This window comes from Drosophila novamexicana, unplaced genomic scaffold (genome assembly GCF_003285875.2).
Source record: "Drosophila novamexicana strain 15010-1031.04,08,12 unplaced genomic scaffold, DnovRS2.1 tig00000009-arrow-pilon, whole genome shotgun sequence".
NCBI lineage: Eukaryota > Metazoa > Arthropoda > Insecta > Diptera > Drosophilidae > Drosophila > Drosophila novamexicana.
Genome location: NW_020824766.1, coordinates 3,666,225 through 3,689,686, shown reverse-complemented (window position 1 = coordinate 3,689,686; position 23,462 = coordinate 3,666,225). Strand labels below are relative to the sequence as shown.

General features: G+C 37.4%; 2 protein-coding genes across 10 annotated transcripts; both read right to left on the bottom strand.

The window, feature by feature from the left end:
• Positions 1–24: 24 nt before the first annotated feature.
• On the bottom strand, positions 25–19,936 carry LOC115767320 (ATP-binding cassette sub-family G member 1). 4 transcript variants are annotated; one of them, XM_030711564.1, is made up of 7 exons: positions 19,818–19,936; positions 13,552–14,030; positions 3,503–3,632; positions 1,824–2,362; positions 1,235–1,762; positions 912–1,168; positions 25–730 (listed from the first exon to the last, which is right to left on the bottom strand). In XM_030711564.1, the coding sequence occupies exons 2-7, from the start codon at positions 13,640–13,642 to the stop codon at positions 389–391; spliced, it is 1,887 nt and encodes a 628-aa protein (XP_030567424.1). In that variant the 5' UTR covers positions 13,643–14,030; positions 19,818–19,936; the 3' UTR covers positions 25–388. The 4 variants fall into 4 exon arrangements, with proteins under 4 accessions (XP_030567424.1, XP_030567432.1, XP_030567442.1 ...); XM_030711572.1 differs by having other exon boundaries at positions 13,552–13,682; XM_030711582.1 differs by having other exon boundaries at positions 13,552–13,679.
• A 708-nt stretch (positions 19,937–20,644) lies between these two features.
• On the bottom strand, positions 20,645–23,335 carry LOC115767383 (acyl-protein thioesterase 1). Of its 6 annotated transcripts, none has more exons than XM_030711647.1 (6): positions 23,237–23,335; positions 22,851–22,991; positions 22,741–22,772; positions 22,134–22,677; positions 22,016–22,033; positions 20,645–20,935 (listed from the first exon to the last, which is right to left on the bottom strand). In XM_030711647.1, the coding sequence occupies exons 2-6, from the start codon at positions 22,896–22,898 to the stop codon at positions 20,879–20,881; spliced, it is 699 nt and encodes a 232-aa protein (XP_030567507.1). In that variant the 5' UTR covers positions 22,899–22,991; positions 23,237–23,335; the 3' UTR covers positions 20,645–20,878. The 6 variants fall into 6 exon arrangements, with proteins under 6 accessions (XP_030567507.1, XP_030567514.1, XP_030567529.1 ...); XM_030711654.1 differs by having other exon boundaries at positions 23,277–23,292; XM_030711669.1 differs by having other exon boundaries at positions 20,894–20,935; positions 22,016–22,070.
• Between the last annotated feature and the right edge of the window lie 127 nt (positions 23,336–23,462).

Genomic DNA, 23,462 nt, shown 5'->3' with positions numbered 1-23,462 from the left:
TTTTTTTTTTTTAGATATATGTAAAAATATTATTTTTCTTATGTACATGTCACTATTACCAGAAATCTTACAGAAACTATGCTTACAAACTAGACGTAAGAAGTGCACAGCTATTAATTAACATGTGCTTATACTTGGGAGTGGTATGCTAACAAGATATTTACAAACTATCTAAGCACCAACTTATCTGAGCGTTCGTTTACGTGGGGCAATCAACTGTGCACATAATACATTTAGCAGTTAGGAGTATGTACAAACTGTTAGTTATTTCTATTACTAGGTAGGCATCAGCACTACTTGTGAGTGTATAAATCCAAATCACAGCATAGACTTTTGCTATAACTATACATATATTGTAGTTTAGCAAATTCCATTGCATCCGAGCTGCTCATGTGTAACAGCGCTTGCGCAAACTGATGTACACGAGCACCCGGAAGAAGATCATCAGCATTGCCAGCAGACCGAACTGGTGCAGTATCGATACCTTGTCCACGTCCAAGAACTTGAGCAGCACTCGCGGATCGCTGAAGTGGCAGTAGATGTCATCGCAGTCCAGCTCCTCCCGCTGAAATCCGAACACGGTCAATATTAGGGCCACCACACCCACGCGTACATAGCTAAATTTCATCAATAGATTCATGCCTCCGGGGATTTGAGACGCAAAATCAAAGCCATAAATAGCGAGGCCCATGAGCGGTGCTATAATCATAGGACCCACCACGCTGCCATTCTGCGATGAAAAACAAAATATTTAATGTTAAATATGCGATTAAAATAATGATATATATAACCATGAATGGCTTGGTTGGTTAGATAAAGCCCGATCTGGCCTTTATATAGCTTTTCGGACGATATATTTTTATGCGCGCGCCTGAAAATATGCAGCAGTATTTCAGACACCCTGGACTTACTGTTATGCTGAAGGTAGCGCCAATGGCCAGGCCCATGCCCTCAGCCACCAGCGAGATCATCAGTCCGACGGCAACAAAAATGCAAAAGCGCCAGAGCTGCTCCGGCAGCCCGGACATCCAGTAGGTCATGGCCATAAAGGTGAGATTGAGGAGCACCTGCAGCGGCAGACGCGATATGCTGAGCGCCATATAGTAGGGCATAAGGGTATACCAGCGATTGAAGGTCTCCTTTTTGACCACCTTGACGTCGGCGGGATCTGGCGGAGCGATAATGGCCAGAGTGAGTGAGACAGAACTATATTGGCATTTTATTAAGCACTTACAGCTAAGTATAGGCACCATTACTTGGGTGTAGACAATCATGAGGACGGCGCCAATGCAGAACTTGAGATGGTCGAACATGCGTGCACCCTGATTGCCAAGCTGGAAGAATATCAGGCCAAAGAACAGGCCGCAAAGCGTATGATGGATCAGTTGGATGGCCAGCGCCAGACGGGCACGCATTGTGCGTAACAGCATGACGCGCATCAGCACCAGGAACTGCTGCAGTCCGGATATCTCATGGGCGCGCTCATTGTGCAGGCGCTGCGAGTAGACCTTCACATGCTCCAGCAAGGCGCCCGCAGCGCCCATCAAGGTGCCATCGGTGGATGCAGCGGTGCCGGCAAAGATCGGTGGAAGAAATTGACGCTTCGGCTGCTCCACGAACAGCGTCGTGATGGCCTGCTGTGGCTCCAGTGGAGATCCAACCAGATCCGTTTGCTTGGCCCGGTAGGTGAGCTTGCCATTGTCCGTCAGCTCGCTAAGCAGCGGCACCAATTGTCCCTCCTCGGCATCAATTACCTCAATAACTGTAAACGAAAGTAGCTAGAGATTAGCTCAAGCTTTGGCGCCCACTCTCCGAACACTTACTGTAATCCGAGGGGCTGTAGTGGCGCGGGCAATCGATTTGCGCCAGACGCAAAAAGGGTATTGTGGCCTGCGGACTACCCTGGAAGACACACTGGCCCTTGGCCAGCACATAGATGCTATCGAAATAGTTGTAGATTGTCGCCGACGGCTGATGTATGGTGCAGACAATGGTGCGACCCTCGCGCGCCATTTCTCTCAGCAGGCGTATACACTGGGCCGCTGTCACCTCGTCCAGGCCGCTGGTGGGCTCGTCGAGAAAGAAGATGTTCGGATTGTCCACAAGCTCGAGGGCAATGGAGAGACGCTTACGCTCGCCGCCGCTCAGTTTCTCGGCGGTGACATTGCGTCGATGATTCAGATTCAGATTCTTGAGTATTTCCGTGAGAATCTCCTCCTTTTTGTGGCACTGCTTCAATTTCAAATCATACGACAGATTCATTAGCTCCTCGACCGTCAGCAGCGTCTGATGGTGATCGTCCTGTGTTATATAGCAGGCATTATCGCGTTTTATTTTGATGCTGCCCTTGACGCCAGTTCTTCTGTAAACCGTTCAAAAAATTCCAATTTCAGAATCAGTCATTCACTTTGTATGCCCTTGCAGAGGGTATTATAATTTTGTCGTGAAATGTGTAACGCATAGACGGAGACATCTCCGATCCCATAAAGTATATATATATATTTGATCAGCATCAACAGCCGAGTCCATATAGACATGTCCGTCTGTCCGTCTGTCTGTTTCTATGAGAACAAGTCTCTCTGTTTCAAAGTAATCGTCATGAAACTTTGCAGAAGTCCCTCCTTCTGTTATTAGTTTTACTATGCTCCTCATATATATGCAAAATCCTATCAACATCGGACTACTATATCATATAGCTGTCATAGGAACGATCGGTCGAAAATTAAGTTGTTGTATGAAAAACTTTTTCGTTTTTCAAGATATCTTGACCAAACTCGCCATTTATAAGTTACACTATGTTCCCTACATTTATGCAAAATCTCATTTACATCGGACTACTATATCATATAGCTGCCATAGGAACGATCGGTCGAAAAGTAGGTTCTTGCAATAAAAACTTTTTTGTTTTTTAAGATATCTTAACCATACTCGGCATTAACTATTTTCACTGTGCTTCTTAGATACGGGCAAAGCACTATGAGCATTAAAACAAGGTTGCATCTGCAAGGGTATTAAATCTTCGGCGTGCCGAAGATAGCCCTTCTTTCTCGTATGATGTTGTCAGGAGTTCAGGAAACAAAACTAGGAAAATGCTGCTTTCTCAAACGAAGCTCAATGAATACGAATTTATGTACATATTTAAAAATGAATTAATTGTTTGGCCTTCAGAATTAGTTGGCCGTTATTCCCGTTTCTATTCTCAGTCTCGTGCAACGTTATTTTCATGCTCAAATAAGTGCTGAAACAATGACTAAGCAGTTAAAAAAAAAAAATTAAGAGTTACATATATTGAATTTTCGTATTATATTGTGTTTATTATATTTGCAAGACTACCTGAACCACATACTTTCCTCCTAACATTTGTTTGTTTGTTTATTTAATTTGCGTCACTTATCCAAATCGTTTTTAAATTCTATAACCGGTTTCAATTTCGATGTCGTCATGTTCTAGAAGTTCATGGGGCATCGAAATTCGTTTTGTTTGTCTTTTGATTCAAGCTTACCTAAAACCCGAAATCGCATTCAGCAAACTGCTTTTTCCGGCCCCCGAGGGCCCCATTATAGCCGATAGTTGTCCATTGCGGAAGCTGCCGCTGACGCCTTTCAAGATTTGGCGCTGTCCGCTGACGCGAACTGAAAAAAACAAATAGAAATTTTCAATCAGAATGTGAGAGGCGCCACAAAATCAGCTACATAAGTTGGAATTCACTTCAAGTCAAGTTCTCAGTTTCGACTTGTTTATTTCATTTTTTGTTTATGTATTTATTACGCCGAATTTTCGACTGTCTCGGCTCAGCTCAGCTTGTAACTTCCCGCTAAATTTAACCAGATGTTAAATTTTTATTCTGTATCAGGGCTGCAAACTGAACAAAAATTGACGATAGTTCGGTTCATGGTTCGAACCAATACCACGCTTTAAGGTTCAGTTCCTGAACTCAGCTGTGAAAACAACGCTTATAAATTTCGATAAAACCAATCAAATCAATAAAATTAGAAATTAAATATATATATATATGATTTTAAATTGAAATTGGTTTTGAATTTGAAATAAACCAAAATCTCAGTTTTTAACATAGTTCGGTTCCAGTTTAGGTTCAGCTCATCGTAACAAATTGGAACCGGTTCAATTGATAACTGACTTGTTACCCCGTCATACATTTAAAATGTACTAATCGATTGCGTTAGGCTTAATTGAAAACAATGCTTGGTTTATGTGAAACTAAATGATTATGCTACATGCCAGATTAACTTAACGATGAGACGGTTATAAAATTAAGTTGTCGCCGAAAGAGCTTGGCAGATAATCTAAGTTTTACAGCCCGAAAACAACTACTGAGTACGGGCCAAGTTAATCGGCAGGCGCTAAATAAAGAGCTTAAGGTTTTGGTCAGATACAAGATCGGGTAATTACGAGTTATCATGACTTGCTGAAATTAAACGGCGATTTGAGGCACAAACTGGTTTTCGGCCAAGTCTTTTGGGGCAGAGTATGCAGCTAATTAATTCTGTTTGATTATTTCGCCAAGTATCATTTATGGTGACAAACGGGTTGAATATAAATTGTTATAGGTTTGTGCGCACAATTTCAAAAATCATTTGCGAACTTAGCTTGAAATAATGAGTGTGTTGAAATAATGAATGAAATTTGGTTTCACAACACTGCGTTGTAAATAATAACTTAGCAACACTGAAATGCATACAAATACTCATTCATGCAAAAGTTACATTGACCAAGTTGGCTTTTGTTGTTTTGTTTCAATAACTAAAATAATAAATATTAAAACTAATACAAATTAAAACCAGGTGTTGTCATTCAATTGTGTACGATATTAGGCTGAATATTCCAATAGCTTAAATAAGAGATCTTACAAGCCAAGCGTACCATAATTGGGTTGATTGATTTCCCAAATAGGTATATCAGGTCCTTAATATAATACTTGCGCGATTTGTTTCGCAATCTCGACAAACACGTATTGTCTGTGCTTCAGTGTGTGCGTGTGCGAATGTATGTCAATACTGAATTGATCTTATCAATAGCCCTGACTGGCCCGATGTCCCAGAATGTAAGCTAGTAGGCTAAAGTCGGTTCAGCAACAACATCTGACGGTTGTACATTGATTCGATTGTAAAGCTCCTTATCAGCCCGAACAGAGTATATATACACACATACACACATCATCGAAAAACTGTCAGCGAAATAAAAGTGAAATTATCGAAGAGGAATCTCTTTATTAGGTCAACTATTTTACAGTTCAAATATCATATGCGACAAAAGAGGTTCTAGAGCTGAGCAATCCTTTTGAGAGACTTGCTTATTTATACATTTTATTGCAGCATTTTACTAATTTATATTCACTTTTGATTGAATGCAACATTTTTAGCAATTAAACTTGAACTGACTTGGCCTGAGATTAGGCGGAACTTGATTATTTCCCACGAGAAGACAAATATTTATTATTACATTTATATGTGAACCTTGCACAGCGTAGATTTGATTGACTGGCCACACAAGATGCTTAATTCAAATCATAGAAGGATTATGTTCAAAATATGGAATCTACATTCTAGGGGGACAAAACTTCCGCTAAAAGCAATACGATATATATCCAATACCCCTACGGGATGAACAGTATATATATTATAATATAAATAATAATCAAATAATGAAATTCGATTTGTTTGTGACAATGGAACATTTAAGAACATTTGGCTGGGTTGAAATTACATTTTTGACAAAGGTTGTGTTCTCAATTGTGATTCTGAAAATACAGAAAAATCAAAAAGGAATTATATTATTTTAGCCTTATGTGGGTTCATTGAAGAAATAATAAAACTATATTTGATCTATGGCAATATTTGTTTTCTTATGTTTTATAAGTACAACTTCTTCCATTTTAGCCCAGTTTTATTGTTTATACAAATACATGATTTTGTGCAACATTTTGGACGGGAAAAAGAAAGGCTGCTGTTCAGATTATCAACTGACTTATGACGATTCATTGAATGGACATTGAACAGGGTTCAGATCTATGAATAATCGACTTGATCATTTAAAATAAGTGCTTTGTCATTTATTTAAAAAGTGCGCCACTTTGGCGTGTTTATTGTTATTAGGTTTTATTTTTGTTTGTTTTGACTTTCAGCATTGAAACAGTCGCGATTTGCATGGACCTCCCATTGGGCCCGACTGGGGCCCAATTCCGAATTCCTTGCGCAACTGCGCAAACGGCAATACTCGTAAATCAAAGAAGGTCAGTGACAAAAAGCACAGCTCGTAAAACATAAGAAATCATGTGAGCCGTATTTACCAGTGGCCAAGTTTACATATCAATTAGCCCGCTGCTGACTTTTCGAATCTTGGCTTTGTTGTCGCGACGTTGATTCTGTTTGAGTTTGGTTTCGACAACAAATATGCCGCCGGATTCTGAAATCGAGTCTTGGGCAACTTTCGTGTTACATAGGCGCCAGATATATTCTAATATGTGTGCGTGTGTGTGTGTATGTGTGGGTTGCCCCAGTAAGGCTCACCTACAGAAATACGAGTGCACTTGCGAGTACCCGAACATCGAACATCGAACATCGAGTGAGTCACTCACACAAATGAAACGTGACCAATTTGTGAATTCAAATCGCAATTAACCCGTCCGGGTGGGCGGTTGGACAGCTCCATGAGTCTGAAACGTGACTACATGTCAACTGGGCACCGCTTTGGTCGCATTTTGAGTAATCCAATTAATGAAAGTGCACCAGGTAAACGTGTGTCTCCCAATTTACACTTGTTTCCGAACCGGCCGAACTGGACCGGGCCGGGCCGGATCGGATCGTATCGGCTAACTAATTCACAGAACGTTCAGTTTAAAATACCTTTAATAATGTCCAAGCCTCTGCAATTACAATAATTGTTGCAATTCAATGTAATAGAATATAGAATACGATCTAGACGTATACCTATTTGAAAAGATTATTTTCATTAATTATCGCAGGTCTTTTAAAACCCAATGTTTTAATATGGACAACATTTCAAATGCGGTTTACTGTAGAATAATAAATACGCAATAAACGAATAACATTAAATATTCATTTGTTTCATTTTTGAAGAGCTCGTGATGCAAAGTTGAGAGATGCCAGCTTAATAATTTAAACGTGGATTAGGTTTAATTGTACCGGTTCGAACATTTTATTTAAAATACAATTTGTCTCAATTAGTTTGGGATTCGTATATGGAATCGATGGAATAACCAACAATTATACAAAAGCCTATCCAACCAGGTGAAACGTGTGTCTTCTACACGAGCTTCCAATCTCAATTGCAGTCTTCTTTGATTGCCGATTTAACCCTGGGCCATATTAGATATTAACAGATAGACGATGAAAAAAGTATCTTTTATTGAACAAGAAAGTCGAATCATAATTCATATAAAACTGAAGTATTCCGATTTAAAAGGCTTTGCAGTTTTGTTGAAAGCGTTTCTTCTTGTTTCCGATAATCGATATCTTACTCCGTTTCCAAGCAATCGATAAAAATCGATATCGATATCCTGTTTTTTGGGCAATTTTGGTAAATAATGATAGCCAGAGTCACCAAACCTGACATGTAGCTTCTAAAATAGAATATATATATGCATTTGATGTTGGAAGAAGAGGGTTCCGGGTATCTCCTAGTCGGGAGCTCCCGACTAGAACCGCTTACTTGTTCTTTCTGAATTCTTCGTTTTTCTAATGATGTCTTTAAAAACAATTAGTTGATCATACAAGAACTTAATCCGATCGTTGCCATAATTATGATATAGTGCTACGATCCGACTTATATAACCTTTACAACCTTTTCATATATTTATTTATACTCGCATACGTGTCAAAGACTATGAATATTTAGGAAAGTAAAAGCTGCTTGTTAAGTTTACTTGGGCATATTAAAAGTAGAATTCTTATTAATCACAATAATGCACTTAAGATCAGCAGGTGCTTGTCTTTTCCAATCAAATTGAATTGAAAATAAATAAATAAATAAATATGGATATACTAGTAACTGGTAACACGTGTGGGCACTGACCCCAAAGAACTCGTAACTCACTTCTCAGCCCATTTGATATGTGTTAATTATAGCATCATTATAGCGACAATTACAATTATCGATGGGTAGATAATTGTTGTGCTCTTTTGAAATACAAGTTCAATGATAAATTAAATTGTTTGTTTGCGTAACTTATCTCGAGCATGCAGTTGTATGCAGTCCACATTTACATATTTAAGAAAAAAATGTCATTATAGAAATCTAGTTATACCCTTGCAGAGACGGAGAGATCTCCGATCCCATAAAGTATATATATATATATATATATTTGATCAGCATCGAGTCGATATATACATGTCCGTCTGTCCGTCTGTCTCTTTCTATGAGAACAAGTCTCTCTGTTTTAAAGTAATCGTCATAAAACTTTGCAGATGTCCCTCCTTCTGTTATTAGTTTTACTATGCTCCTCATATATATGCAAAATCCTATCAACATCGGACTACTATATCATGTAGCTGTCATAGGAACGATCGGTCGAAAATTAACTTGTATGGAAAACTTTTTGTTTTTCAAGATATCTTGACCAAACTCGCCATTTATAAGTTACACTATGTTCCCTACATTTATGCAAAATCTCATTTACATCGGACTACTATATCATATAGCTGCCATGGGAACGATCGGTCGAAAAGTAGGTTCTTGCAATGAAAACTTTTTTTTTATCAAGATATCTTAACCATACTCGGCATTAACTATTTTTCCTGTGCTTCTCAGATACGGGCAAAGCACTATAAGCATTATAAAAAGGTTGCATCTGCAAGGGTATTAGATATTCGCCGTGCCGAAGATAGCTTTTCTTTCTCGTTTTTGTATTGGTTTTATCATCTTTGTGCCCCAGAAGGCACAATACTTTTTATCGCTTCATGAGTGGGCGCTACTTTAAAGAACATTTTATTTCAATTTACTATTTCCCGACAAATGATTGGACCAAGTGACTCAGCTTTAGAGGGGACTATCAGAGTTCTCTGTAGGTTTCTCTTAAGATTAAAGATTATGAATATTTTAATATTTCATGGATTTGAATTATAACATTGCCATTAAATCAGCTCAGTTATGATATAGGAATAATTGGTCGCAAAATAAGTTATCATATTGATAATATTAATGTTTTACAATATTTTTTTCTTTTTTTTTCACCCAAGTCCAAACTACGTCCTTATGCTAAGAGTATCTAATTGCTATATAGTTTAGAATGGATGAATTTATAAAAAAAAGCGAAGACTCCGAGCAGAATACTCTATAATGTTTATTATAATCATCATAATATTCATCACAGAGGACCATGAACAGTTCATGCAAGGCATAGACAGTTGATCAAAATGTTTGCCGTAAGTCATATATCTAAAAGAGTATTTAATCTTCGGCGTGCGGAATATATCCGTTCTGTGACTACATTAATCACTTGACAAGATATCGCTTATATTGAACAGCTTAAGGAAAAAAGAAGTATAAGGAAAGAGTATTGCCTTGTTAGGGAGTTGTCGCAATTTTGTTTGCATTTCACACAAGAGAGAGTGGTAGTGAGGGAGAGAGAGGTAGATAAAGATAGAGAGTGAGAGAGGGAGAGGGAGAGAGGGGGAGTGTGCTCTATAATTGATGTATATGAGTAAGATTTTGATAAAGCACAACGGAGCACTTGAATGTTTAGCCACATAATTCGAGGAAAAGCTGAAAAACGTTGAGTAAAATGTGGAATTTCGCAGCGACTTTCAATAAGAGCGCCGCGTTAAAGGCAGGAAGGGTGGGGAAAAGGGAGCGGGAGGAGGAGGAAAATTATTCAATCAAAGTTGGTCAATTTTTTTTTGGATTTTGGTATGCGCTGTGCCACAGCAGACAGAGCAGACAACTATTGTTGTTTATGTCCATGACCATTACGATGATGCTCATAATGGTGATAATGATGATGATGATGATGATGATGATGATGATGATGATGATGATGATGATGATGATGATGATATACGCTGCTCACATCACGTTGAATAGTTAGCAACAGTAATTTTGAGTTTCCAGTTTGAGGAAGTAGCTTGTAACTGTGCACAATTTGTGGATAGATGTATGCACATGTGTGTACATGCACATACATATAAATATGTATAATTTTATTCGCTGCCAGCGTGTGTGTGCCTATCGCCTATTGTGATATTCCACATGCGCCAACATTTGGCGACATCGCGCGCCTCGCATTGCACTGCACGTTGCACATGGCGTATGCGCAACGATGATTAACTCGGACTCGAAGCTAGTGTGGAAAGGCATTCTCGGTTATCAAGCAAGAACCAATAAATACCCTACAATTAAGAAAAATCAAACCCAAAAACCTCTCGAAATAGCTCAAGCTAAACGATTCTCTAGAGAGAGAACAACATGAAAAGCAGACAGTTCCCGATAGAGTAATCCGATATTGATAACAAATCCAAAAATATTAGAAATATGTAGCTCAAGCCGAAACGATTCTCCAGAAGGAGAACAAGATAAAAAGCAGACGTTCCTACCATAAAGCTTGATAATAGAGTAGTCCGATATTGATAAGATTTGTCGCCTTTGATCAAAGCTTCGATCAGCAGAGCATGTAAATGTGGAAATACTGATCATGCCTATGGCAGCTATATGGTATATAATATATTTTACTGCAACTGATCAAGAACATATATATATATATATATATATATATATGCTACATTAAATAGGAAGACGACCCGTTCTCAGCTCACAGGGGTATTTAGTTTTGAATTTCATTTAAATTATCTCTTATGTAAATATTTTATTTACTTGACACCTCTAATTTGAATACAGGTGATCAGTATTGACGATTTAATGGATAATTACACAGCTCGTCAACCAATTAGGCAAATATGAATAGTACTCACTTATACTTATAGTTGATGGCGCTTTACAGGTTTTGTGACGTCATAGAGTCAGGGTACAAAAAAAAGTGCTCAATGCAAATTAGAAGCTGTCTCAAGAGCGATTGCAATAAATTAAAAATAAAAGTAAATGACTATCGCCAGTATGCATTTAATTATAGATAGCTTTGTGACACTGCGAAATGGCAAGTCATACTCCGAACACTTGAGGGTCTGCCAAATGGTATAAATTATTTACTCGAGCATTGCTGAGTTTCAGTTGGAATCGATTTGTGTGTCAATGGCGAAATGCGAAATGTGAAATACACTCAAGTACTCTATGAACTCTATGGTTAAACAAGTGAGACATTGGCCGACAGCCGATGAAAACTCGTTTCGACCGATGAGGATTGGGCGCAGCACCAAAAACCAAAAACTAAACACAGAAATTGTCCACTCTGTGTCCACTTGTCCATTGCCAAGAGTTGATCCAATCTCAATGCATTACATTTGACGAGCGGAAACTTAAAGTTGACAGCTGCTGAGCACAAAATAGAGCTGCTGTAAATCAAAAATCATTATCAATAGTTGTAAGAATTTACATACTAGATTTCAGATCTCTAGCTTTAAGAGACTCTAATTACGACTCTGACTATACCAAGTTACATATCTGCGCCTCTAACAGATTCTGAGTTCTATCGATTCATATACAAGGAACGGGATATATTTAATATTGCGAAGAAATTTGTTCTTGTGCTTATCGATTTGCGTAAATATATCCAAGAATCATAAATAACAGCAGTAAGAATTTACAAACTAAATTTCAGGTCTCTACCGGACGGGACGGGGAAAGACTCCCCTCTATCAATAGATAGTATATTCAAGAATCCCAAGTGATAGTTGTAAGAATTAACATACGAAGTTTCAAAACTTTAGCTCTAAAAGACTCTTAATATGATCAGGTCATATACAAGGGACGGGACATAAATAATATTGATTTCAGTTAATCGGCTTGCAAGAATATTATTTGATATTTCGTACTAATATTGCGTAGAAATTTAATCTTCTGTTTTTCGATTTGCGAAGATAGGATTACAAAGACGTTAGTTCTGTCATTCAACTTGCCTAGAATCACAATTAATAGCTGTACGAATATACGTACTAAATTTAAGATCTCGAGCTCTAATAGACCCTGAGATCGATGCGATCATATGCAAGGGACGGGAGATCTTTAAAATTACAAACAACTTTGTTCTGTCAATCGATTTGTGTATATATCTCCAAGAATCAGAATTGATAGTTGGAAGAGCTTACATACCAAATTTCGAATCTGTAGCTCTAATAGATTCTTAGATCGATTGGATCATATTCAAGGGATTGGAGATTGGTAATATTGCGATGAAATTCGATTTTCTGTCAATCGATTTGCGTCGATATGTGCAAGAGTCACAATTAATAGCTGTAAGAATAAACAAACCAAGTTTCAAATCTGTAGCTCTAACAGAATCCGAGCTCGATGGGGTCATATTTGTTAGGGTTAAGGCTAAGAATAACCAAGCAGCCGCTTTTTACACAAATGTGCAAAACATTGTGAATGTGCAATAGGTATAACATGTACATTTTGTAATTGATGGTGGGCTATAATAACAATAGACGCTTAAAAGGCATGTTTAATATGTTTCTATTTCATTTGTCCGCCAGCTCGTGTAATTATGGAACACTTAGCGCTTGGCCAGACAACAAGAAGTTGCGAAATAGCTCAAGAGAGCGAAGCAAAGGCAGCATTTAAATTACACGACCTGAAATACAATTTACGAAACTCGCAGTCTCAAATATGGAGCAACAAAATGTAAAAGTTTAACGACATAACTAATAAACAGTAAAAAGTAAAAAGTAATAGAAACAAGGCTTGTTCAAGTGCCAAAGTTAACACTGAAACAGAGTCATAAAACTTGGCCCTGACGACAAAGGCGTTTGGTAACCAGGGAGTTCTACAGATTTGATTTCATATTTATGGCATAAAACAATGTCTTCATTAATTTTAAACAAACTATTGCATGTTATGATAATAATAAGATACTAATATTAATAATAATAATAACAATAATAATAATAATAATAATAATAATAATAATAATAATAATAATAATAATAATAATAATAATAAAAATAATGATAATAATAATGATAATAATAATAATAATAATAATAATAATAATAATAATAATAATAATAATAAATAATAATAATAATAATTATAATAAAAATAATAATAAAAGTATTGAGTGAACCATGCGATTTATTTCTTTCTCAAATATAAATTTCTTAGATCCAGAGCATTTTTACAAGGTATATGAATTGTAAAAAATTGTTTGAACCAGAGACCTGCCTTTAGGTTAAGCTTGTGAAACTAATTGACATTTCACATTCCTTAAGCCAGATTTTGATTCGAATTATGCTTTGTCATGTTTGTTTTTGTCAATTTATATTCACATGTGCTGAAAATATTACATTAAATATTCCTATACAATGTATATATTTATGCGGCCATAAATTTAAGATTTATGCAAGAAACCAAACTAACAAATATGATAAACACTGTACATATATGTGGCAAAGGTATAATACTCACAAAAATTAGTGCGCTGATCGACAGTGTAAAAGACATCCTGAAATTCCACATCCTTGGAATGTTTGCTCAGCATGCTGCGCGTTTGCTCCATATCGAATTTGGGCTGTCTTGAGGTCCAGAGCGATTTACTGCTATTGATTTGGGATCGTTATTATAATGGAGCGTAGAATAGATATGTACTATATATGTGTGGTTCTTGTCGATGTCTGTCTGTCTGTCTGACTGGCTGGCTGGCTCGGTACGTGTCGCGTTTTCCGATTGTTTCATTAACCCGTCCAACCAAATGGGGCTTGTGCCTAGATGCGATTTGTTGCTGATTTTGCTTTTGCTTTATTTAATATTCTGTTTCTCTGCTCGGGTTGTTATTGTTTTTGCCGTTCTTTTCTTTTTTTTTGGTTTCGGGCTTTCGGAACTTTATGATATTTTACGTATCGCTTTGTTTTGGTTTGTGCGACGCCTGCATTGAAGCTGATTACGCGCTGTAAATAAAATATTAATCATTTCGAATGGAAGAAAAGCGTGTCAAAAAAAAAAAAGAAAAAAGTATAAAAAACGTCCGGATTCGCTTTGGATTTGTGCTTTTGCGGCCTTGACAAATCGTAATATTCTATTGTTGTCATTATTATAACGTTCCTATCAGTTGCATAAACTCGCAGTTGGCATTCCAAGAACCACGCGCCTCATTAAGCTATGTGTCCACAGCCGGAATTATGGCACACGGTTCCATCTATGCATTTTTATTGTCTATTTAGCGTTCTTCAATTATAATATCGACTCGTATAATATATATGTGCACATACTAAATCCGATATCGACAGCTCAGGCAAGGAATGTGGTAGGCAGTCAATGACCCAATCTTGATTTGAATTATATGAACAATCTTTGCAATTAAATAAATATCAAATAAATTAGCGATCAGGTTAAAATATATGTGTCTGACTACACAGATATATATATATATATATATATATATATATGTATATGTATATATATTTAAATTTGAAAATCTTAATTTTAAATGTCGCCCTACTATGCGATTCTCATGAATTTAAGGGACCCCCACAGGGTTTCATGTTTTAAAATATATATATATGTGTTCAATTAATGAATTGTAATGACACTCTAATAATTGTAAATATGTTTATACGTTTATATGTTTACAATTACATTACAGCTTACTTCACGCTTATAAGGTGTCCAAAGTTGATGCCATGTTTTCGGATAGGATCACATCCTTAAAGAACTAATTTGTCTAGCATTTATTGTAAAAAAAGCTTAAATTGTTTTACAACATATTTATAAATAAATTCATATGCTGTAATAACAACTAAAATCAACAGGAGACGAGTACAAAAATATTAATTTAATGAACACTTATGTCTATCGATCGAAGGACCAGCTTACTTCCTCTCTACTCTGCTCTACAAATTTAAAAGAAATGTATTTTTAACTAACGCCCTACTATGCGCTTCTCAAGAATCCAAGTAAGCCTTGCAGTACTACATTGGATATAATAATAATAACAGTAATCGCGCTTCCTTAAGTGCATTTTTGTGCAAATTAGACACATGTTTATATACGACTATAAGACTGTGTGTTTTATGTCAGACTTCGGCACATTCCCATAAATGCCCATAAATGACGTGACATTAATTAGCAACATCTAAAAGGCAGGTGAAGAAACTGAGTTAGCCGAAAGTGAAAACTGAAATATATGTGGAACATCTTGCGTCTGCTAATTAATATAAAAAACATATACTTACAAGAAACCGGTCAGAAGATGCCTGGCTTACGAGCAAATCCTGTCAAAGCTGCTTTGTCACAGGTCTGCGCTCAGATAAATTTATGTATCCACTCGGCAGGCAAATAGTATGCAAATAACAATAATTGAGAAAAGAAACCAGAAACCTGTTTATATTGATAATCTAGATATTATCAGATTCAAATCAAACAGCAACAAGCAGGCCGAGGGAGAATGCATTTAAGTGCCAAGCTCAGACGACAACCAAAGCCAATGCAAATCCTTAGCAACAGTCTTTAAATATAGCCAAAGGAATGATCATTAAGTGCTCTTCACGAACTCAAAGAATCTGTCGAGTCATGCTGGATGAAGGCGCAGGCCGAGGAGGGTGAAGTGGAACAGTCACAACGCATGACTCGACGAAGTGTCAGGTGAAGCCGCTGGCAACGGGCACGGGGAACGGGTAACCGGGCAGATGGATCACGATTGTTCCGCTTTCAGCAGCTCGTTTATATCGCATATCTATCAAGTTCCATCTGAACGCAGTCGGGTCGGCACAAAGCGACAATAATAAATGGATATTTACTGCTGGTAAACAGCTAACAAAAATTGTTGTGATGCTTTAATTGTATTATAACTTAGCAAATGCTTCCGACATGCGCATTATGCTAAGGAACTGTATAAAAACCGAACAGCATGCGATTCTAATGCATAAACAAGCTCCGTTGACGGTTCCTATTAACAACAATTCGACGAATATCTTAATACCCTACTAATGCATTGCTGTTGCCTTATCCATGACCCGATTAACTTTACGTATACCTGATCCGTAAGAAAGGCCGACGTCCATCTTTCTCCAATCGTCATGAATCTTTCCCTAGCTTCTACTTTGTCCCTTGTTGTCGGAATCAGATTCCTATATCATATCACAAAGTTACAATTGGAATAACAACTAAAAAATCAAGTATTTGTACATTTGCTGGTTTTATTTCTTAAGTTAAAAGTAAACTTTGGAACATATTGCGATCGCATCGGAAATGTCCAAACATTATTTTGTGCAGGGTGCTCCAGATTCCTAAATCATAGAGTCGCCATAGCAATAATACGTAAGGGTTATGCTTTAAGGTTATCTTGACCATTTTTTCATTTATAATTTAATTTATTATACCTCTCACATATCTATCACTAAGTTTTAATTGGAATTACAACTGAAAAATCAAATGTTTTTACATTTGCTGGTATTTTTTTAAGTTAAAAGTAAACTTTGGAACGTGTTGCGATTGAATCGGAAATGCTCAAACATTATTTGGAACACCCTGTACAAAGCCTGAAAACAAATGCAGAATACTTTGATATCGCTTCTGATTTGCGTCCATTTATTTGCTTTGCTTAATGTATTTGGCGTCGTCTCCGCAACGTTGGCTTAATGCAAAGCAAAGCGTCTGCGCTGCGGACTGAAACTCGTTTTTGGACTCGTGCACCTATAAAAATACCCCAGCCTTTTTTATTGGCCCATACATGGGCCATAAGCCCTGCCAACAGGTGGCTGGGGGATTGCTGGAAAATACTTTCCACACAGGGAAATGCGCGCTCCAATTAAAATCTATTGGATTCGACAATTAGCATATTCGCATGCTATATGCTAATTGCCTATGTCTGATGTTTCCCCTTTAAAATAACACTAGCCGGGTATAACCCGGCCTTGCCCGTGGCACGTATTTGATAAAATCAATGTACTCAAAAAGATTTTAAAACTGATCGAACGGTAAACAAACAACTTTCATACAAACGTTTCCCGCCAATTTCCCACTGCTGCGAGTGGAATTTCTCAAATCACTAAAACACGTATACATCATATTCTCATGTAGACCTTTGAAAATAAGTTTGATGCAAATCGAACCAAACTTAAAATTCCCCACAAAAAATGTGTGAAATGCACTTTCCACCGAAGAAGTTTCGCGTTGGCGAAAAATGTGAAACACGTTTCAAATGATTTTTTATGTAAATCCTTGGAAATGAATTTGAGAACCACAGAATCTTTGGCCGCCATTTCCACCAAGGACGCTTACATTTTTGAAAAGGTGTGAAACAAAGAACAAAGATCTTTGAAATTGAGTTTCGAGTCCGTTCGGATGGTAAACAAAAAAGTTTCATACAAATGTTTTTCGCGATTTTTCCACACTTGCGGGTGGAATATCCATCCACCTTTATCTCATGAATATCACAGTAAAAATTTCAGCTTCCTAGCTTTTACGGTGTGGAGCGTGCGTTGTCAGTCTGTCAATAAGTCAGTCAATCAGTCAGTCAGTCAATCAATCAGTCAGTCAGTCAGTCAATCAGTCAGGACAAACAGTTTTATATGTATGTAGAGATTATCGTGCCGTTAGGCAGGAGAGCGGTAGGGCCAAGGGGGAGAGGAACTTTTGACTCATGCCAAGTGTTATGTATTTAACTTTGTCATAAAGAACAAAGCGAACATTGAATCTAATAAAAAAAAATTGAAATTAAAATTACGTGCGACTGGCGGGTTGGGAAAGTTCAGTATCAGGTGAGATGTATAAAAACTATCTCTCATTTGGGTTTTTTTTTCTTATGTATATAGATTTATATTTAAATCAGTAGAAATGTAATTGCAGTTAGTCACGATTTCGAGCTGTCAGCGTATCATTATTTCAAATCGTATCGGAATATTCATGTAAACACACGTAAGTATTATATATTTATATATATTTTTTGCATCTACGCGTTTTTGTTGAAAAGCATAAATAAATAGCTAAAACTCAGTATATCAAAATGCACATAAATTAAATGACTTCAGATCGGAGATGTGAAACTGAATATGAAATTTCTCAGCTTAATTGGATTTTGATTGGCGTGATTAATCAGATTCAAAAGTGTGCAAAAATGCAAATGCAAATGCAACAAAAAGGCAACAAAGAGAGAGAGAGAGAGAGAGAGAGAGAGAGAGAGAGAGATGGGAAGCTGAAAAAATCGTGAATTATAAAATTTTATAAACAAAGCGAAATTTAATTATCAGCTGAAACATTGCACTCAGCATTTTGGATTAGAAAAATGATTTGCAACATGCCCGATTGACTTTTAATGAACTGATGAACAATGAATTCTCCATTCTCCATTATTGTGCTAATCACGTTTCGATCTGCCAGCTTACAGTCAGCTCTAGAAGTAAATGCCCTGTGAATTTGGGTATTCCATAACAACAGAAGTCAGACAATGAGCGGAACTATGGATCAGCGTGTTGTTTAAATTTACCCACACAAATTTCTGCATTCTCTCTCAGAATATTAGAGTGCCGATGATAAATCAAAGTTGTGGATAATTGATTGTTAAAGAGTATAAGTTTGCGGTTTCTATTTTGTTTCTTTGCATAGAACCTCTTGGGTAACATATTTATCATAATTAGCTCAAAAGTTGTTGCGTGATTTCCCGTGTGAAATACGTAAATATCAATTTTGTTATTTTAACAAGCAATTGGCCAAATATTATATATTTCAGCTGTTAACTGTTATATTATTAACTGCTTAACACTGGCTTTTACGGATGTAGGGTTAATGGGTTTTCAGTTTAGAGTTAATTATAAACAGCTGAAGCTCACCTCAACCTGAATTGCGTGTGCAAATAATAAAACGATCAACGATCTTTTAATGATGCAGAATAATTAAAATATAACAATGAATTACTTTTAAAATAAATGCTTAGAAAATAATTAGGACGTCTTATAACTCAAATCAGAGCATTACAAATTGTATTCCTTACAATTGATGTTTTCTTTTAGCATACTAAATACATATGTATTATCAATTGAAATTTGTGTTAAGTGCTTGCTAATCCATTTTGCCTTGGTAAATCGTATACCGTTGCATTTCAACGAATCACACATGCATACATACACACATGTACCTTTAAGAGGGCGTATAGCGAAAATGTGAAAAGGGCGCAACAGGGTGCCGTATAAGAGTATCCCTGCGCGCCCACAACAATGCATGCACACATACACGCACGCATACACGCGCATATGCATAACGAATAAACAGTAAAAGAAATATCTACAAGAAGATTGCAACAAAAGTTGCACGCACTTCTTGAGTTTATTGAGCACGTACATACATACATGCATACATATGTATGTATGTATGTATATATGGCAGATACATAGATACGCATCTACATGCCTGCATATGCCTTTATTGCACTTTGCAGATGGAATGCGGGAATGACAACAACAACAACAACAACATTGCATTTAACACGTTATAAAGCTTCCTTTGTGACCAAACCAAGAAAAAAACACACAAAAATGGCCCAGCCCAGGCCAAGTACGCACACACACCGTACACAACAAGCGCAGCAGCAAATTTACAAAAGTGCAACCGTAACTTTCGCTTTCCGCAAAACTGTTTATTTTGTACATAAATTGTGTTGTGCTTGGAATTTGGCTTTAGTTAAATTTGCTTGCCTATATTTGGATTGGGCTAAATTGATTTGCCATTTGATTTTCACTCACAATTGCCATTAATTTTGTTTATCCGCTTGTATTTGGCTTTACTACACTCGCGCTTATTATCAAAATAAAGGCGACGGCGCGAACTTTGGAAACTGCAAGTGCGGGGAGCGAACGCGTCCAAACTTAGCGGCGATACGGAAACAACTGAACGAAGAGCAGCGAAGTCGTGAATGTTCACGTTCGCGAACGTTACTTAGCTGTGTGTGTGTGTGTGTGTGTGTGTGTGTGTGTGTGTGTGTGTGTGTGTGTGTGTGTGTGTGTGTGTGTGTGTGTGTGTGTGTGTGTGTGTGTGTGTATGCGTGTGCCCGTGTGTGTGTATGTACGCGAAGGGGGCTTAACTCGCTGTTTGTTTGTTTACTTTGCTCAAAATCCGCCAATTTATTTAAATTTGCCGGTTTTTTGGTTGCCATGCATCAATTTAAGTTCTATCAACAATTACCATAGTTCATCTATCGCACCTCAGCTTTTAATCAATTTTCAGCATTTGCATATTGAGTTCTTAGCAGATATCGTTGCGCTGCATATGGCGCCAAAAACTGTTGTTTAAATTTAACGCCATCATATATCGATAACATATCAATAAGCATGACCGCAGCTGCTTGACCGTGTACAAGATGTGGCGCAGTTATCGACTATCGATTTCAATTGCGCTATTGTGACCTAGCCGGCCCTAGCCGTTATTACACTTAAATTTGATTTCCATCAAACACAAACAGCAGCCATCTATACAGTATTAAAAGTCACAGCACTCCCCACCTGTGCTGGGTAATGCAACCCATTCCAGTTTTTAACAGCTTTAAGAGCTAGTCGTCACATAACTTTATTTGTTTAAGTTCGCTTTAGCGAATCTGCTTCTCATCCGACCACCAAGTGGAGACATCCAATAGCTAATAATATGCCTAAAGTCTACATAATACGTTTCTATGTACAAAATAATATCTAAAATACAATTCTCTTTAGTTTCAGACGTCTGCTCGGGCGCGTTTCTTGACTAGGTGGCGAACAGGTGCTCTGATTTTTGTGCGGAAGGAACTGCAACTACATTTCATAGCCTATGGCTACTATGATAACTGGCAGCATTGCGCCTTTCTAGCCATGCTCGGGCCCTCCCAATGCGTCTGCAAATATATAGATGAAAGATGAATGAGTAAGGCGAAAGCTCTAAGGTTAGTTGGCAAATATTTAGGTTTATACAGAGTACAGGCTACAGAATTTAGATGGTAAATTGTAATTGTACGACAAAAGAATAATTTGAAGCAAAAAACAAAACATAAAAAGCACAATCCAAATGAGCAAGTGGCTTTATTTAATTATATTTTAAGTATATGGATCAAAGCACAAACTAAAACCACAAATTACGCTAAAATGAATAAATTAACTACAACTCGGCTGATTACTACAGATGGTGTGACTGTGATTCTTGCTGTATAAATAGAATAAAAGAAACAAAAAAAAATAAATAAATAATATAAGAGGTATTGCATTGAAAAGTTTGGGTAACAGTAAAGTGTTAATTTTAAGAACTTAACGTTATGTTTTTTTTTAGGTTTTCAAGTGAGGAAACCTTCTGAAAAATGAATTTAGTCTTAGAAAAACCTCGAATACTAACGTGCCACAAATGATTTAATGTCCGCTAATCGAGTAGATCTCTTGATTTTCAAAATTATCATTCAATTGTTTCGAATAATTAATATTTCTTTAACGTATTAATTAGCTTTATTGGTAGTTTTTAATTTGTTTTTAATTAAACTGAACGAAAAAATAAGCACATAATTTGTGTGTACTGAAAGTAGCTAGCTTTGCATTGTGTCTTTATCAACGAGAATCGCGAAAAACTCGCTCAACACAACCTGCATTAGCATCACACTCTAATTATTGGGTTGGATTATACGTGGTATTACGTAGTATATTTCATTGATTGCTTGCCTAACTTTCCTCAATTTGGCTAAAATCAACTTTGAATTCGACTTCTTTAAAATCGCCGCTGCTAAGTTGTGTTTTGTGTGTGTCCAGTTGAAGCTTGCTTACTGTGATTTTTATTTTTATTTGTGTTTAAATAATTGTATTTTCCCGATTTTAGTGTATTTTTCGTTAATTGTTATTATTGTATTTATATTTTCTTGCTGTTGCGCAAATGTGGAATGCACGAGACGAAGGCGCGCTAAAAGTGCTAAAGTGCTTAATGGAAATTAGTTTACCCATTTACTGATTATGTCCTGTAAGAGATAAGAGCAGACAGAGAGTAAGGAAATTCTTTAACGATAAGATTGTCAATTCATCAATTATTAAGAAGCAGCCGTCGCGCCGCGCACTCACCTTGACATCATTCATTTCCTCGTCGGAGGAAGAGTGCGAGAGTCCGCTATATGTCTTGAAGGTGACATTCTTCATGAACGACTTGAGCAGACTAGCGCTGAGCTGTCCAAATTTGTAAGGCACCACAGGATCATAGTCGCCGTGTGCTTGGAATATAGGCACCTCATCGCTGCTAATCTTGGCACTGGGGAACTGCTTGTGCAGTGGCAGCCAGCACGATAGAGCGACCACGCCGGCCAGTGGCTGTTCAAAGGTCAATGCCGAGTAGAGAGCCAGTGCGCCCCCCTGTGAGAAGCCGCCAAGGACAATGCGATTGGCCGGTATGCCGGCGCTCAACTCCTTGTTTATCATGCCGTGTATATTGTCTCGTGCAGAGCGTATACCTGGCTCATCCTCGGGACCGCCAATGTCCAGTGTCTTCAGATCGAACCACGAGGGCATACGAAACCCGGCATTCAGCGAAACCGGCTGTGTCGGCGCCGTTGGACAGATCACCTTCATGAATGGCGGACGCACAGCGGCCAAGGCGCTGCTCCAGCCATGTCTGCAAAGCACACAAATTTTTATATTAATATGCACAAAAATACCACACAACTGTTGTACATACCCGGTGTCGCCCAGGCCATGCATGAATATGAGCTGCGTGTCGGAAAGAGTGTTTTTAATTGATGAAACAGTTTTTTTAAACAATGTATTCTCTATCTCTGCCTCACTTACCGTCGCCGTCTGCTTGGCCGTGGCCTCAACAATGACCGGGGCTGCCATGTCGAGCGTTTAGCCTCTTTCGTTAGGTGCACAGAAAGGAAAACAAATTTCTAGGTATGTGCCAGGTACGCAGTGCTTTCTTTGCGCAGTTTTCTGAAAAAAAGCAAAACGGAAGCAACAACAAAGACTGCTTGTTAATTTCGTTATATGTACAATTTGTAATGCGTTATAGTTATGTCATTTCAAAAAGAGAAAAAAACAACCAAAGCAAAATTAGCAATATTGATTTTGCGATTGCAAGCGTAATTTTACAGCGCCGGTCGAATATCTATTATTTAAGCTAGACATATTTTTTTAGCTAGTTGCTTAAATTTATACGTTGGATGCCATGGATTTACCAAAAACTTTTAGTTATTCTATTTAATTTATATCATTTACACCAAACTGTTTCAGCTGAGCTATTAGAAATATACACAGGCCTATACGTGTGTGCATGTGTTGACTTGTATGTGCATGCGGCCTAACCACTGACAGTTCGGACTATCGATAGTTGTTTTGCAGCCCTGCGTGAGCAAATATCAATATATCTAATACATTTTCGTGACTTATATTTCCACCCCAATT

Bases quoted from the DNA above. Each gene is read 5' to 3' on its own strand.
- LOC115767320 (XM_030711564.1), bottom strand. From the start codon at position 13,642: ATGGAGCAAACGCGCAGCATGCTGAGCAAACATTCCAAGGATGTGGAA. The intron at 3,633-13,551 runs GTGAGTATTATA...TGTTTTTTTCAG, and splicing joins CGATCAGCGCACTAATTTTT to TTCGCGTCAGCGGACAGCGC. The intron at 2,363-3,502 runs GTAAGCTTGAAT...AACGGTTTACAG, and splicing joins AATGCGATTTCGGGTTTTAG to AAGAACTGGCGTCAAGGGCA.
- LOC115767383 (XM_030711647.1), bottom strand. From the start codon at position 22,898: ATGGCAGCCCCGGTCATTGTTGAGGCCACGGCCAAGCAGACGGCGACG. The intron at 22,773-22,850 runs GTAAGTGAGGCA...TCCGACACGCAG, and splicing joins CGGCCAAGCAGACGGCGACG to CTCATATTCATGCATGGCCT. The intron at 22,678-22,740 runs GTATGTACAACA...TGTGCTTTGCAG, and splicing joins CATGGCCTGGGCGACACCGG to ACATGGCTGGAGCAGCGCCT.